The sequence below is a fragment of the Carassius gibelio genome, chromosome B11 (assembly GCF_023724105.1).
Source record: "Carassius gibelio isolate Cgi1373 ecotype wild population from Czech Republic chromosome B11, carGib1.2-hapl.c, whole genome shotgun sequence".
In the NCBI taxonomy this organism is placed as follows: domain Eukaryota; kingdom Metazoa; phylum Chordata; class Actinopteri; order Cypriniformes; family Cyprinidae; genus Carassius; species Carassius gibelio.
Window position 1 is genome coordinate 6,453,794 of NC_068406.1, and position 18,001 is coordinate 6,471,794.

At 38.0% G+C, this 18,001-nt stretch overlaps 1 protein-coding gene across 3 annotated transcripts in view; it reads right to left on the reverse strand.

The window, feature by feature from the left end:
* The window catches only part of srpk1b (SRSF protein kinase 1b), a 37,502-nt gene extending 20,681 nt beyond the window's left edge, over positions 1-16,821 (reverse strand). Inside the window, exons 1-2 of one of the 3 annotated variants that reach the window (XM_052569591.1) lie at positions 16,678-16,821; positions 15,726-15,780 (exon numbers count right to left, since the gene is read on the reverse strand). In XM_052569591.1, the coding sequence (XP_052425551.1) occupies positions 15,726-15,780; positions 16,678-16,690 (68 nt within the window). In that variant the 5' untranslated portion in view covers positions 16,691-16,821. Of the gene's footprint in view, positions 1-5,748; positions 5,889-12,428; positions 12,603-15,725; positions 15,781-16,677 lie in introns of those variants that run through there. The other 2 variants (XM_052569590.1, XM_052569592.1) reach the window with 2 other exon arrangements.
* Between the last annotated feature and the right edge of the window lie 1,180 nt (positions 16,822-18,001).

The following is an 18,001-nucleotide window of genomic DNA, read 5'->3' on the forward strand; positions in this document are numbered from 1 at the left end:
CGAATATTAAAATATTCACCAACATCCCTTGACAAGTGCCACTCTAACAGTCCATGTTATTCACTGGTCAATGGTTTTAATGTTGTGACTGATCAGTGTAGATAGACACATTGAGTGGTTGCAATGATGGATTGAAAAAACTGTTTCAGAGCCAGTGTACAAAAATAAATCTCTCACTATTAAATCAATCGCCTATAACCACACTGTATAACTGGGAAACCCATGTTTCCTACACAACTGTGCTTGTGTCCTGCCTCACTGTGGCTTTCAGGAGCAAGCTAATTAAAGCATTACAACTTAAATATTTCATTTCCATATATTGATTTATTTATTAGATTTTACATTCAGATATATCTGACAGTTTATATTGAATATCAATAGATAATTTTATATTTTTAAGCTGTATCACCCAGCCATATTCATGTACAGACTAAAGACTTTACAGTCTCGTAAGAACCTGCAACCGGACTAACTGCTTTATTTCAGTCAAGTGCCAGAAATAACACATAAAAACAAGTTCACTCGAATGTCGTGGAATTATCACTGTTGCACTTCTAGAAAGTGTGTGATGACAAAAACTTTAATTTCATCATTCCAAACAATTCAAAGACGGATGCATTCATTAAAAGATAACGACAAAAGCAGCAATCAGAGTAATGAAGGCTGAGAGATCACTGCAGACAGAACATCTCTCTGCACAGCAGTCAACGAGACAAGCTACTGATTCAAGGCGCAAGTTAAAGACATCACCACATGATTATGGCTTTGTTTTTATACAGAGCAACAGAAAAGCCATTTTGATCGACAGTTCATTCCATGCTAAATATTTTTATGTGGCATGACCTGAAAATGTGTACATGTGAGAGTGATGCGAAAACAGCTAAACATGTCTTGAACGAGTCAACAAGGAAGGACTTGTTAAGTAGTTTTGCTAGGATCATGGTGATACAGAGTTTAGTTATCTGCTGTTGCCAAGCAATGTCGCAACTTACTGCAGTAATATAGAATTGAAGAGATTCGCAGTCATGGGTGAATGTGCACTTCATGCCCAAAAGTATGTGGGACACACTGACACCACACCCATGTGAGCTTGTTGAAGCACATTTGGGTTTAGAGATCAACATCATGTGCATTAGGGAGCATATCCTTCTAAAAAGCTACCATTATTTTTGAAAACCTTTCCACTATATATTCCAACATGGATTTGCTCCCATTCAGACTCAAGAGCATCAACTCATGCCAAAGTCAGGGCTTTGTGCAGAGCTTGATTAATACTAACAATGTTATTTATTTTTCTTCATATTTTATAAGGACTCTAATGATGCTTTTGTCTTCAGATAACAACTGTTTTGTTGCAGGAAGGACGGGAAAATACAAAACTTTGCCAAATAAGATATGAAACCCAGACATCTGGAGACATTGTGGGCAGTATGTTGAAATCTGGTATGTCGACATACCAGAATTCCTTGCATTTCTTTAGTGTCACTAAGTATTCGCTTGCCCTTTGAGTAATGTGTGGACGGGACATTGGTTATTACATTATTTTTTGTCTACTGATGACCTAAGGCCTATTCGTTCAAAGAACAAGACTGAGAAGAAAACAATGCAGTTTGATCTCATTTTTGTTACAAGGTTAGTTTTCATTTTGGAAAGTAGGTCGATTTTAAGTAGTGTTTACTTAAAGATGTCATTAGTGTGAGCAGAAATGCAACAAATTTTGGTAACACTTTAGTATATGGACCAAATCTCACTATTAACTAGTTGCTTATTATCATGCATATTAACACATTAGCTGTTTATTAATAATTATAAAGCACATATTCTGCGTGACCATATTTTACATTCCTTATCCTACCCAATACCTAAAATTAACAACTACCTCACTAACTATTAATAAGCAGCAAATTAGAAATTTGAGGCAAAAGTTGTAATTAATGGTTTGTTAACGGTGAAAAGTTGGACCTTAACATTTAAAACAACTCACACCACTGACAGAAAGAGCTTAATATTTTTGACCATTGGGTTGCCAGAGAAAAAACCCATGTAGATAGATCCATAACATGCATCTACTGACCATAATAAGAGTATAAAACTCTAAATAATGACAGCTCTCAGAAAAACAGCAAATTACACCCGTAACCAGATTAAAATTCTCTCCAATTTGAAATCCCAATGTAACTAAATGTTATCCATCTAGCAGACCATTACTAACAGTTTCTCTGAATGATGGATGATCACTGAGGTTGCAAAACTCTTCGCAGTGACAGTACTCGGGGCTGAAGATTCAAGACGTCAAAGTGAATTGAGGTTTGTTTCAGTCTGTGAGAGATTCTGCTTAGAATGCAAGACAAATTCAAGGATCTCTCACTGTTCCTGTAGCTCAATTGATAGAGCATTGCCTTATCAAGCACAAGGTTGGGGGTTAGATTCCCCAGGAACACACGATAGGTAAAAATTGATAGCCTGAATGCACTGTAAGTCACTTTGGATAAAAGCATCTGCTAAACGCATAAAGGTTAATTTAATTTCTAATATCTACAGGACAGATGTAATTTTTTTGGACTGCATACAGAAAGTCTAGAACACAAAGGACCTGCATGGGTGACGCATCGATTATTCAGTCCAGAAACATTTAAAAGAAACCTCAGAATCCTCTGATCAATCCTCTAATTCAGCTCGCAATCGTTTGTCCTGGAGTTACCCAGACTGCTTATTGTAGATTCCAGAACCACTGTTTTACTTAATGCCATTAATCCTTTCAGGAACAATGAGAAAAATTAAGATGAGGAATCTTTCATCGGGTTGTTTAAGCTGGCAGGGAGCCATAGAGGGGGATGTAATCTACTGTTAAACGTGTCATTTAAATTCTCCTTAATCTCAAGTATACAGTTTATTGTTTTTCGCCTCAGACGGCACGCCTACGGATCGTCTGATACATGCTGCACTCAAAATGACAAGAGCTTTCAAAATCAGAAGAACGAATCCAATGCAAACTGTCAAGAACGGTCTAGGTTAGAGCTACACGATAAATCGCATGCGATAAACATGTTTTTTGACCTTGCATGCATGTCAAGCTGTTGGGGACTCCCAAAACCAAAATATGAACCTTTCATAACCCATGATAGGGGCACTTTAAATTAAATGCAAATAAAGTTCAAGTAAAACTGCAAATGCAAGTTAGAAAAGTTGTTCAATCCCTTAAAAAAAAAAAAAATGTTGGAAAAGAAATGCGATCAGTATTTTCCACATACAGTTTAACATTACAAACATTAATCTAATGAAAATACCATTTATAAACGGAGGAAACTACAATTCCATGTTATTTATTAAGTGTATGTAAGTGGTATTTACACTGCAAAGTAAGTTAATGATTAATTGATTGCTAATTTGAAATTTATTTTGAAAAATAAAAAAAATAGCCTAATAATATTGTTGTATTAATACCAAATTCTGTTTAAATCATTTCTGATTCTATACATTTGCCGATATTTACTTATTTTTTTGCATTATGAATGATATATGATATATATTTTAATGAAAATTCATTGCCATTTATGCTTTTTATGCAATTAATTTGCCATGTTTTTACCAGAACCCATTTAAACAAAGTGATGTTTACCAAGTATCCGCTCAGTACATGGAGTAGCTCAGAGGAAGCGCCAGTCGCTCGTGTTTGAGTCTTTGAAATTGGTTTTACTATAAGTCCAGGCTTCTCAATTGTGACTACATCACAGGTGATGCTTGGTCAGAGGGGTTGCATCAAAGAGTCTATTTTCTTATCGCCTCATCCAGATCCAGTCTATGCATCACATTTCCATAATTCCCTCCACTACTTCAAGTTGTTTTTCAGTGAAGGCGGCTTCTATTAAAAGCCTCGAGCCTTAGCAACCAGCCTGGACGATTCATCTGAACCAAAACTTCACCTCCCGAGCATCTTGATGCATGGCATCCTCCATAACACATCCACCGAGAGAAAAACAAGGGGGCTGTGTGTGTCTGTGCATGAGTGTTGGTCCGTGTGATCGTCCGTGAGTGGGAGGGAGAAACGTTTGGCGCACACAGAGTTAAATTCACTCTTAATACAGAGCTCAGCCTTCAGAACTTCTCAAGCCCACACAACAAACCACAACACGTCTGACATTCTCTTGTCTTGTGTCAGAGTTCTCACGCATTCATCAAAACAACACTCTTAAGACCGAGCTACCATTGTTTTCACTCGCGTACGGACTGCATTGCAGCATTAGAGCTCGAGGCAAAACCCGTCCCGTGTGGCCTTTCCCACCTGTGGTAACAATTGCTCGGGTAACAATCTCCTGGTTGCATGGAACTAGGCGACTTCACAAACCATCGCAGTGGCTTTTTATTAAGATACAATTTGGGGTTCAGCCTGAACGTATAAAAATCTCCAGAAAGGTGAAGGTGGCAAAACAGCGAGGGGTCGGTGATGCTGGTTATCTCACGGCTGCAGCACAGCGTGCATTCGACACGTCTCCCTCACTCTCATCTCCCCTCTGCCATGATTCATCTCAGACAGACTCGTTAAGAAAGCTGGATTCAATCTGACTTCACACTGTGTGAGTCCAGCATGCATTTTAAGCAGCATCTTCAAGGATACGCGTACATGTCTTCTGAGAGAAGTTTGATCAACTCAGAAAGATGTGTGCAGAGCTGCAACATTAGAATTTTGATGAGAAATCAATGCACTAGGGGTGTATTTGTGCTAATTTCTTTATATTTCGGAAAACTGTTTCTATTCAGTTTGGTAAACACTTGTTAGGAAATAGTGAAAGTATTATACTATATGTACAAAAAAAAAAAAAAATACAAACACAGATATACATTTACAAACACTATTAATATGTGTATTTGTGAATAGTAGATTTTCTGCTAAATATTTTCGTAATGAAATATGACGGAAAGATGAAAAAGTGCATATGTCAATATGCCAATCTTTAGCAGGAAAAACTATTCAAAATTATATTCATACAATGTTTTGTTGATATGTTGAAAGGAAAACCATGCATATCAAAAACGTAAAAATATATATTTGAAAGCTTTTCCTACTTAATATTAGCATAATGAAATTCTTAAGCATATATTTTCCTTTTCATCTTAAAATTTGCACAAATATATTTTTGAATCATTTTACTGCTAAATATTTGCATAATGGAATATTTATAGATATATTTTCTTTTCATTATATCGATAAAACATCACAAGAATATATTTGACAAGAATTTTTGCTGCTAAATATTTTAATGTAACGTTTAATTAGTTCTCTTTTCATTTAACATAACATTGGACATTTTTTTATTGCAGTTTTGCTGCTAAATATCTCTAATTAAATAATGTTATGATACTATAATATTACACACATAAATCAATTTTTAGTTATGCAAATAAATTAATGTTATGCAAATGTTCTCATACAACTCTCTTTCTTAAACTGTGCATGAATTAGAAGTGCCTAATGTTTTCATTTAATTTATAATATACCACAAAGTTAATTTCAATTCAATAAGTAAAACCAGAAAAAACAGTTTCCAAAACTAAAAAAGCCCTTCAATTATTTTTCCCTTTGAAGCCCCAAACATGAAGAAAAATAACTCGCCACGAGCAACTAGATGAAACTACCTTCACCAAACTGTCAAAGCACCAATGAAATCAAAGCTCTCAAACACACGGTGCACCAGATACGTGCTTACGAGGCACTGAAGACAGAAACAGAGGTGCAACTTTGCTTCTTACCTACAAGATGCGCGGATACCCATGAGAGACAGTGCTAATGAAGGCAACAGGGGCTGGCAGGCCAGAGACAGAGCCATGTACCAGAGGCAGAGGAGGGCCACCTCAGTGCACTCAGATGCACAGTGAGGCTGAATGCTGAGGAGCTCGCTCCCTCCCTCTCTCGCTCGTTCTGCTTCCGTCAGCAACAAGAGCACGCCCTTCCCCTGTGCCACACGCTCTGATTGGCTGGGGAAATCTAGCACTGCATTGCAGGTAAAAACACTGCCGCCTCCTCATTTCTCCTTCATAACGGCATGCGTTCTGCTGTCACTCATCCCATCTGCTCTCTCTCTCTATTTACAGCAGAAAAAGACTAGACGCTCTCTTGCTCATAAGATCCGTGTCTCAGTCTAAACAAGCCTCTTTACAACCTTGTTAGTGAAGGCAGGTAAGCAGCACTGAGTCACAGCAGCGAGAGAGAGAGAGAGAGAGAGAGGGTCTATAAGAGGGCACTCGACACAATCAATTACTCTTATCTCTCGCCCCTCTGAGACATACACAACTACATAAGAGCTACTCGACTGAGAAAATCTCAAATGAAAGACCCCAATCTCATTATAATGTTTTTATTGTATCTATTGCAATTTAAAGCACAAGAGCTTTCAGGAGAGGGAAAGAAATATTAACCTTGAATTGAAAAAGCCAAAAGTGGAAAAGCTTCTGCTGCAAAAACTATGCCAGTGCAAAATGACGAGATGTAAATAAATAAACTTGCCAAAAGTCAGTTTGGCGAATATAAGTTGCAATGTTTATTTTTCATTCAGTAAAAAAAGACCCATTTTCTCAGGAGTCGGATGGACCACATTGGTTGAACATGAACATTGATTCAGTAAAAAAGAAAAAAAAAAAAAAAAAAATGGTCTCACTGTAAAGCTTGTTGGCAATGTGGGCAAACCTTCAGCTGATAGCATTTACTTTTTTGTTTGTCATGCTGGACAACTACTTGACATTTTATTTGTCCATTTGTTCTGAAATTAAATGATTTTGTCTTCTGCTGAGATATGATTCCACATAATTTTTTTCTCCCTCCACTCATCAAGCACTTTTCTAATAGATGGAGAGACGTGGGTGGAGGACGCTGGTATGAACTAACACAATGTAAAAAGACATGATACTCTCCACTATGAATCACAATATAACTGACTGACATGGAGCTGTTCATTCAAATCTAAAGATGTACAGACAGAAAAAAAGCCTCACTCAAACTCACAACCGAATGTGCAGCATGCAGGACCCTCAAAACAAAGGCTGCCCTGGTCCTACAGTAGGACACGTCATTAGATCAAATGCATTTGATGCTCTACTAGTTTCTTAGCAACCACAAAACCTTTGGCAATAGAAGAAAGGTAGGGTCTCTCTGACTGATGGCTATAAAGCACTTTGCCACGTGTATTGCATAATTTATCATTATGCAATTAACAAGCTTTTCATAGAGTTGATACATTTATATAAGAGTTTGTGTGTGCAGGAAGTATGCACTTCACTGCTTTGAATTCTTGATATGTTGTTCCTGTATCAGCCCCGACTTTCAATTGCCCATCAACACATTAATGCAGCAAAAAAAAATTGAATGTTGACCAAGCAGCAAACTGAGCCGGCGTAAACCCACCCAGACATAGGGAGAACTTGCAAACCCTACAAAGAAAGGCCTTCTGTCCTTGCCGGGGCTCGAACCAGGGACCATCTTGCTTTGAGACAACAGTGCTAACCTCCAAGCTTGTATGTATAGGTAGTTTTCTGTGAAGTGTTTTAGGTCAAATCATCAAATCTAGTCCCTATTGGTGACCTCTGGTTAGCTTAAGAGGCTCTTCACAAGAATTTGCCTGCATTGAGGCTTCGACATTTTGGCTCTTTAAGGCAATAAGTTTTCAGTTCCTCCCTCTAAAGAGCCGCTTCAGAGCAAGAATCTGCATGATGGTAAAAAACAAAACAAATATTACAGTAATGCATTTTCTCCAGACAACTTAAGTATCACAAGAGTGTCGTTTTTGTGTTGATTTGCACGTGTAAATGTGATTTGATAAAACAGTTTTAAATACAATATTATTTGTTTTTGTTCAATTTTGCCAAAGAAAATATTACCTATAAAGCCACAGCAGAGCTGTTGTGCCCCAAACAACAGTTTAGTTTCTGAATTAATCCATGTTTTGAACTAAAAATATACACATAAAAATAAAATAAACACATTTGCCGCCACCTGCTGGTAGTTTGTTTCTTTTTTAGAGTAACATTTGATATATATATAAAAAAAAAATCTATATAAAAAACATCATAGGGATAGTTCAACAAAAATAAATACATACAGTCATCATTTACTCATCCTCATGTTGTTTTAAACCTGAATGACATTTTTTGCACAACATAAAATAAGGTATTTTGAAGACTGTTGGTAACAAAACAGTTTTGGTTACCAGTAACTTTCATTGAATGAAGACTGCATGAAGCCTGTGGGATGGAGTTGGCAGGTAACACTAACAACATTCTCCACCCAATCTACAGATTTTAAGCTTGAGAGCTTGGTTAAACACAGATGAAGGATCATCAGGTTCACAAATTAAGGTCTTTAATCATAAGGATGCTCACATAGGGGTCTGCAATGTGTAATTTGACATCAAGTATATTGCAAAAACCAAACAAAACGCCTACAGACAGTGCACTCATAGATGACGTGATGAAATCTATTAGGTTATGTTAGTGCGCGTGTGCATTTAGAGTGCGTTTTATTCACTGCATGTTTCAGTCAATTAAAATCCATCACAAAATTCAAGGCAACCTCAAGAACTGCCTCCCACCCGCACTGGACCCACACCAATTTGCCTAGCGTAGCAATAGGAGCACAGAGGATGCAGAGCAAGAATCTGCTCATCAGTAGTCTGTACTTACACACTTGGACAATAACACCATATGTACAGATGTTTGTTGACTTCAACTCAGCATTTAAAACGGTCATTCCCTCCAAGCTGACCACAAAACTTGGAGACCTGGACATTAACACCTCCCTCTTCAACTGGATTATGGACCTTGAGTGGCGTACCACAGGGCTATGTGCTGAGCCCATTCCTCTACACCCACGACTGCAAGTCTGTGCATGGATCCAACTTCATCATCAAGTTTGCAGATGACAAAACACAGTGATTGGCCTCATCAGAGACAACAATGACCACCAGGCTGCATGGTGTGCTGACAACAACCTGCTCCTCAACACCAGTAAGACAAAGGAGCTCATTAGCCGCATTTCCACTGTCGGGCCAGTAGCACCGAGGCCAGAATAGCACAGGGTTTCCACAGTGGAGCTTGAAGCACCGCTGCACATCACTAAAACACGCCCTTTACACGCCTCTCAGAACAACGTCATGCAACCTCATCATTTCACCATCAAAGAGAAGTTATCAGAAAACTAAGAAATAAGTCACTGGAACATGCGCAATCACAAAACAAACATGAAACAAACACAAAACAAACACAAAAGCGGCCATTTGTTTGCATGCTTTGTTATATATTCAAATTCAAAAGCATCAATGTTTTAACTATAGAATTGATTTAATTTATCAGGACTCAAAATTAATCACACATAAATACACTTAGTTCTATTTTATTTATTTATTTTTAACGCTCATGAAAATAGCCTGCTTGTTCAGTCGAGTCTGTTTCTGTTTATTAGCCACAGTATAGCCGTCATATTTAGAATGAATGATAATTATTTTTATAAAAGCTCCCGAACAAAAAACATTATTAGGCTATATTCTTTTATGATAGGCAACGTGAGATAAACTCTCGAGACGAGGCTTGTGACAGATAATATAAGTTACTTAATAAAGACACGATTTCTCCAAGCGGTCATATTTAACATGTTTATTGTGTAACGTTAATGTTTAGCGTGCATAGTCTTTTACATCACTTATAAATATTTCTGCCTTGTTTAGTGATTATAATCCACATCGGATCAAGTTATTTCAAACACTTGCTGCTAACTAAGAGTGAGTTTTGAGCTCAACTTATTTTAAAATGTCTTTAATGCTGAAGTTAAAGCTGTTACCTTTCTGAAATGATCCACGCTGACGCTCTCTAGACGTGGAGAAACTCCGCCTTTGTTCGTAACCCCTCCTCTAGCCACAGCTGGCCCGCTTTGGCCCAAGGTTTTCGTCGGGCCAAGAAACCCTGGCCGTTGGCCCCGAGGAAGCCCCGGCGAGGCACGATGAAGCCCCGGAAGTGACTGTGGAAACGCGACTGGCCCTGGCACGCACTAGCATGCCCGGTCTTAGCTCGATAGTGGAAACACGGCTATTTTGGACTTAAGGAACAAGAAATGAAGCACGCATGACCCCATCCTCATTAACAGGATGGTTGTTGAACAGGTGTAAAGCTTCAAGTTCCTGGGAACCCACATCTCGGAGGACCTGTCCTGGACCACAAACACCTCCAGACTGGTCAAGAAGGCTCACCAGTAGGGTTGAAACGATTAGTCGTCATTATCGACTATATAAAATAAAAAAATTTAATTAATAAAGAATTGTCAACAAATCTTTTTGTTGTTTAGTAGTCATTTGATTTAATTTGACCTAATTTAGAGCCTGCAATAATGTGGTTTGACCAGTGTGGTGCTGTAGCGCAATACTGTAATTCAGCCCTCCTCGATGCAATTCAAGAGAAGAGATTCAGCGCAGCTTCAGAGAAACTCATGTATATATAAAATACTTTTATTAACTATTATACTCCATTATACATAAGAAAAATGCTTCAAAAATTCTCAAAAGTTAAGGTAATTTAAATAAAAAATGACGAAGGTAGACCAGTAGACTATTATTTACTATGAATGTTCTTTAAAAACAGCAGATTTCAGCCTGTCACCATGATGCAAACATTACATTTCAGACATACAGTTGTAGTTCTTTACAGGATTTTTTTTTCCATAGCGTGTTTTTGCCATTATTTCTCGATGTCCCAAATTTAACATTTAAAGGGACACTCCACCCCATAATGAATACATTTTGTATGCAAAGATCATCAAAATAATGACTTCATTCAACAATTTGTCTCCTCTGCGTCTCTCCGCATCGCAATAGAGCCATTTTGGAGAATATCGGCTGGATGCAAGCAGTGTATGCTCTTCTGTGTCAGCTGCCTCACAAAAGGTAAGTTTTCTATGTGCAATTTAAACATTGATTTAAATGAAAACAGTGCATCCGTGCAGCTCAGCTGACATTGAAGAGCAGACACTGCTTGTGTCTAGCTCATATTCTGCAAAATGGCACTATGTTCATGTGGAGAGACACAGAGGAGACAAACAGTTAAATAAAGTCGATACTTTTGTTTTCTTCGTATTCAAAAAGTATTATCATTGCTTAACGTTAAGGTTGAACCACTGATGAACCACTATTCTGACGATGTCTTTCATTCTTTTCTGGACCTTGGCAGTTAATGGGACAGTCACAAGTAGGGATGGGTATCGTTAAGGTTTTAACAGTATTACTACTCTTACCGATACTGCTTAATGGTCCGGTACTTTAACTGTATTCTTGTCGGTACTTTGTGTTGTGTTGGGCAGTCGAAAACTTTGCATTTCTCTGTCTGCACATAATGCACTTTTGAAAGATGCTTTGACAGATTGCTTGTGTTTCCGCCCTTACATGCAAAAATTTTGTTGCACTTATGACAACCACTGCATCCACTCTAGTGAAGTAAAACCACACTTTGGAACGTTTTGCTGTCTCCGCCATCGTCACTCTTTGTATTAAGCAGGAGTTTTTGTACTGTAAGGGGCCGTTTGCATATCGCGTCTAAAAACGCTTGGAAAACGCTAGGCACGCCGCTTTCTGATTTTTTATATTTTTTATATCTTAAATTGTGTTCCGAAGACCAACAAAGCTTTTATGGGGTTGGAACGACATGGAGAAAAAAGTGATTCATGACAAAATTTTCATTTTGGGGTGAAGTACATCTTTAAGATTGGTTGCTCCTTCAAATTCCTAAGCAATACTAGCAGTGATTACTGAGAGGTACTCTTGCATCTTCACGTTTCAAGAGTTACTCAGTCAAGTAACTCCAAAAAGGAACCGCCCTGCTGCTAAACAGCCCAGTGCAGCATCTGCATGGTGCTCAGCTTCCCAAAACAGTGACCTGATTTGGTTTCATGCAAGCCGTGCTGAGAGAGTCACATACTCTGCCATCTGCAGTCCTCCAGACCCCCTGTGCTGCAGTTGTGGAGGATACAGCTTACATAATGAGCATCCTCACAGCTAGGCAAATCTCAGCTTCAGTGAACTGCTGCGATACCAGCCCTTTAAGTTTCCCAGCACTGCACCAGAACTTGTGCACAGTGACAGATAGGCTGCATACCCCTCTAGAAACAACTTCCCAACTCTGGGGAACACACAGGGTGCAGATACAAGAGTCCAGTCTCACTTTTGCAAGGATACTTGACAGAACCGGCTGGTCAGCAAGTTTCATGCATGCATGCATCAGAGAGGTCTACAAGGATCTAACACAGGATCCTGAAAACCCATTCCACTTACTTAGTGCAAACATGCATCCCACAACAGCCTGATACTCCCCAAAGAGTCCCGACCCGAACGCATCAGCTGTCTGATTAAAATGGAATCCAGCATTAATAAGTCAGCAGTGCCACACACACACACACTCACTTGCACCTCAGACCGCTGGCGAGTTTCACCACGGCAGTGTTAAGTGAAACGATCCAGTCCAGGAGCCACATGGCAGAGGAGGACAGCGCAGAGCAAGATGGTACGGTGTGAGCCACAGTTGAACCGCAGATGAGAATTTCTTTCTATCTCCCAGAGTGTGCCTGCCTGCTCTCTGCTCACTGGCCGCCTCAACACTACTGGAAAACAAGGCAGCGCAGGAGGGAGGGGAAGGGCAAGAGAAACAAGAGCAGAGGAGGAGGGTGATAAGTGAGAGAAAACTCACTCTCTTCTAACACGGTGTGGCGTAACGGAACGATGACAATCTTTGTAGAGAGACTTACGGAGAATAGTCATACACCCCACCTATCTTCTGCAGAAGGGCTGGGCTGAAGGTACTGTCGCTCTGACAACATGTCGTATATCAAGGACATAAGCGGAGCCCAGAGGGCATGTTTCCTTCTGTTTGTGCCTCACCTGAGCATTCGGTAGAGTGTGTGTGAGGGAAAGTGAGAATAAAATGCAGGAGGCTTGATGGCTGTCACAAATGTTGTTATGTAACAGCTCTCTTCAAGGCAGATGTGTAGCTGTCCAGTGTTTAAGAGATGAACACACACACATACACTGTGTAGTTTTAGCCATTATTTCGTCCCAGAACTTGTGAGTGAATTTTAGTTAATGGAGTTAATGATCTCCATTACATTTAGTTTTCTGATACTTAAGCGCTGGTTTGTTTTCATTTCGTTTTAAGACACATAGGAAACATTTGCCAAAAGTAGGGAGAATGGGAACAACAGTTTCCCTTACAGACTCAAACCTGCATAACCCACAGCCACAGGTAGTTAAACAACACTTCACATGACTGACCCCCAGTTCATTTAGGTTCTTCAGAAGTATGAAAGTCATACATCAGGGCTATTAATTGGCGGCCCGCCAATCATCTTCATTCGGCCCACGTGAAGAATATGTGCAGATCGCATAGATATCTTGAATTGTGTTTGCACTAAGTTAGTCTGTCCACAAGGTGGCAACACAGGCCCGGGCCAGAAAAGGAAGAGATACAGTGTTGCCAAGCGCGTGGTTTTTCCGCGGAATTGGGTTACTTTAACACAGTTGCAGGAGGTCGTTTTCATATCCGAGTGTTGAAGCGACTCAAATAAAACGATATTTATCCCCTGGAATGCTAATTTAAGTAGGGGAACCCAACCAAAAATTGCGATTTTTAACTGGGGAGCCCCTCGAAATCCAATTGAGCTAGTTTTGTGCTTGTTTTGAGTAGCATTTGGGCGGGTTTTCTTGTGAAAACCTGACAACCCTGATAGAGACGCAACAAGAACGATCTACCAGACCGCAACTTCAGCGACAACGTTGACAAGCGGTTGTGTAAGGGAGTTAAGGCAGTTAACTCTAGTTTAAACGAATATAAAGAGAAAGTTATTGGTCATAACGTATTTCGAGAAATAACGCAGACTGGATGAAGGTGATTATCAAATGCAGTAATGCTATACCGGTAACATTAGTTTAAATGTCTGCACGTTCGGCTGAACGCATATGCTGGCTAGCCGCTTAGGACAAATGCGCCAATAGCATTTCAAACAACAAAAACACATGCAATTATGTCAAAAAGCATTTGATTTTGTCAACACGGCCTTAAATGAGTAATCGTAAAGAGTTGGGAAAACTCAGATATGCATCATGCGCGTCAGATTTTAAAGAGGCAGCGCTTTTTTTAAAGTGAAACTTGCTAAAGTCTGTGAAATCACGGAAATGAAAAAGAAATCACTTGACTGTTCTAGTCGCTGATTAACTTTTGTAGCTTGATTAAAGATTAATATATATGGTTTATGTATATACAATTTATAGTTTATGTGAAGATTGTTTTACATTTACTTGTTATATTTATCAGAGCCTAGATAAAGTTTATAAAATAACTTATTTTATTATACTGTAATGGCTAAAACTGAGAGGAAGATGCATTTAATAGAGACATCATCAGCAGTATTATCAAAAATGTGTTAGTAATAAAGAGACTTGGTTAAGAGATGTAATTAAATATATATGTACACAATACCATCTTTATGTTGTTTCAACATTCATTTGAAGGTGCAGGGTAAAATTATGACCATATATTAATAATCATTTAGTCATGATTAATTACAGAAAATGTGCAAATTTTATTATTATAATAATTTTTTTTTTGATTGACAGACAACAAAAATGTAAACCTTTCATAGAGTTGCTGTTGGTAATATTAATTCATTTTACTACTAAATATACATGCATTTGTAATTACTTATTTTATAGAGATTGGGATGGCCCCCTTCAAATTTTCAATTCTATGATCCGGCCCTCAGATGAAATTAATTGAATAGCCCTGTCATACATGTTTGGAATGACATGAGGGCGAGTAAACAATGATAGAATTTTATTTTTGGGTTTCAAAATTCAAATTATGCATCGTAACTTTCTGAGCCAATCATATACTAATAAAACCATCCAACACTGACACACAAATTAGCCTTGCCTCCAGGGTGAAGTTGGATGCAAAGGACAGACTCTAAAAAGATTGAACCATAGGGTTTAAGAATTAATATTGATTCATCAGAACAGTTTAAAATAAAGAAATCGGTATTGCCGATCAAGTGTCCACACAGCTGACATGTGATGTATCCACATTGCGCAAGACGCAGTCAAAACACATTATTTGAAAAGGACTAATTAAACATCACATTTTCCGTCAAAGATCTCACCCCTCCATGAAGTATCTACAATCGAGACACTTCATAATAAAGTTAACACATTTAGGAAAATTTTGAATAAAAAAATAACAAAATTAATAAAACTTAAGCCTGCTGCTGTGTGTCACATGACACACATGACAAATTTTCTTAAGTCGATTCACTTCAGAATTCGCTTCGGTAACCCCCCGGAGCTGTGTAGAGCACTTTTTATGATGGATGGATGTACGTTTTTGAGATTCAAAATCTCGACCACTATTTACTGCCATTTTAAAGAGCCAGGACATTTTTAATATAACTCTGATTGTATTCGTCTGAAAAAAGAAAGTCACATACACCTATAATGTAAATCATGGGGAAATTTGCATTTTTGGGTTAACTATCCCTTTAATGAAGCTCCATAGAGATGCAGTTTTTTGAAGATAAACAATCTCTCCATAGAGCACATTTTAACTACTGTTTCCACTATTATAGCACTACCTTATGTTTTTGAATCATTTTGAGACCTCCTTTCCAACTTCATACCAAACAATAAACCGAGTACACACTCGAATTTACTCACTTTTTGCCGGGTTTCTTGGTTTTGGTCCTTTTCTTCCTCGCCTGAAGTGCAAGTACTGTCAAAAACACATAACGTAAAGAGTTTTATTTAGGCACTTCTTAAAAACTATTTGGTAAAAACTAAGCCTATTAATCTATAATACAGATAAAATTAATACCCCTTTTATGTTTGAAGACCAGTATTAGGACATTACGTCGCCACAAAACCACTATCAAAAGTTGGTAAAATCATAGTTTAAAGTACTTAAACACATCCAACAATGTGTAATTAGTGACCTTCATGAGCGAAAACGATAGATTAGACCCAAAACAACAGAAAATAAGTAGGGTATATTTAAAAAGATTATTATATTTCCCATATTCCATAAAAGTTGATAATGCTTTTACAGTACAGTAATGTGGCGGTTAAATAGGCGGTAACATTAACCATCGTCAACAAAATTGATTTGGGCGGCTTTATCAGTTTATGCTGATAGCGTTTTATTGACACACAACAATGAAAGTAGAATAAAACACATTTATGACAAACATATCGTAATTCTTTAAGTCGAACGAAAACGATAGAAAACAGCTAGCTAAAGATCACAAGGAGACTGCAAGAAAACACATGAATATCTATATAACGTTAACGTATATAACGTTAACTACTGCATCAAACAACGATTACAATCAGAGGCACGCTAAAAAAGACTCATAACGTTACATAAACAACAATTGTCCGCGTTGCTGGTAAACTGTGTAGATGTTGCTGTATAGCCGCAGTATTGTTATGTTAGCAGCAGCTAAACACACATGGGCTTTTGTCTCTATCAGCACATACTGGGAGATCTCGCAGCGCGAAGTTCACAACACAGATATGATTCAGACTGGATGCTATGTTTACTTATGTTTATATGTACGCTGTTGCAACAGGTAGTTGTGGGGAACAGTAGTTAGCTCGTTTTGATGCTCACCTTTCCTCTCCATGCTGCTGTGCTGAACCGGCGGCTAAGTGCTCTCAGTCACTCACATGTAACGGTCCGCGCATGCGCAGTTGCGCACAAAACTTCCCCCATCAACAACTGAACTGAACAGAGCTACAGTGTGTCACACCCACATCATCGTCACGTGCACTTACACGAGCCCAACACAGACAAGGTTTTGAGACTACAGTCGAGGCTGTGGGGTGAACAAGGGACTATTCAGACAAGACTCTGAGTGTATAAATATATTTTAAATACATTAATACATGTTAACCCCCTGTCTGGTGCTGTTCAGTCATTGTTTTTCTTAGTAATGGTTTTGGTACTTTGTTAACACACTCCACACACACACACACACACACAGCTCATTTTGAAGATATCAACCTCAAATTTGGAACAAAACTTTAAAAGTATGTCTTTGATTTTCTCTGCAGTTTTAGAGTAAAACATATTTTGCTAAATATTTGATGTCAAATTTAAAAAATTAGTAATTTGTTCATTTTTATAACAACTTCTTAAACATTTTTGGTCTTTTTTTTTTTTTACTTCAGCAATTATCTGCCACCTATGTTTAAAAAAAAAAAAAAAATACCAAATTACAAATGTATTATAGCTATTCCATAAATGTAATTAACTACCTTAAAAATAGAAATACGTGATCAAACTAAAATATAATACATACATTTCAATAAGAAAAAATTAACTTTTGAACAAGTATAGCACCATATACATATATTCAATGCTGTGTGTGTTTAACAGTATTTCATAATTCAGCTATTTTTCTGAATCATTATCATTGTCAATCAGTGCAGTTTCCTGTAAGGATTTACACAATGCAATCCCAGCATGCACGCTCTGCTATTGGGGCACGTTGTCACAAACTGACAAGAAGTGATGAGTTAATTGAAGACTTATCTTGTATGTTCCTCTGCATACATTTTTTACAGGTCTATCACATTATTTTACTCCGTTGATGAGTTTACTGAGCTAAATTGTGACTCATAAATTAAGAATTGCGGTGTGGGTTGCGGTAATCTGCAACAGCCTATATATTATGTAACAAAATTATTTTACACTTCAGGCATTTTGAGCGTGTATTATGAGGAATTACCACTTGGTGGCAGTGTTTTTCTAAAAATAGTGTGCACTGACGCAACTTTACATTATTCCTTTTTTCATTATTACTTTTTTTTCGCAAAAGACATATCAAATAATGAGTGTTGTGCAAACTATTTGCCCATATTCCTGTTCAGCAGTGGAGGTTCACAGACCACAAAACTTGTGTGTGAATGAAGAAAAGCCGGTTAAATGCACA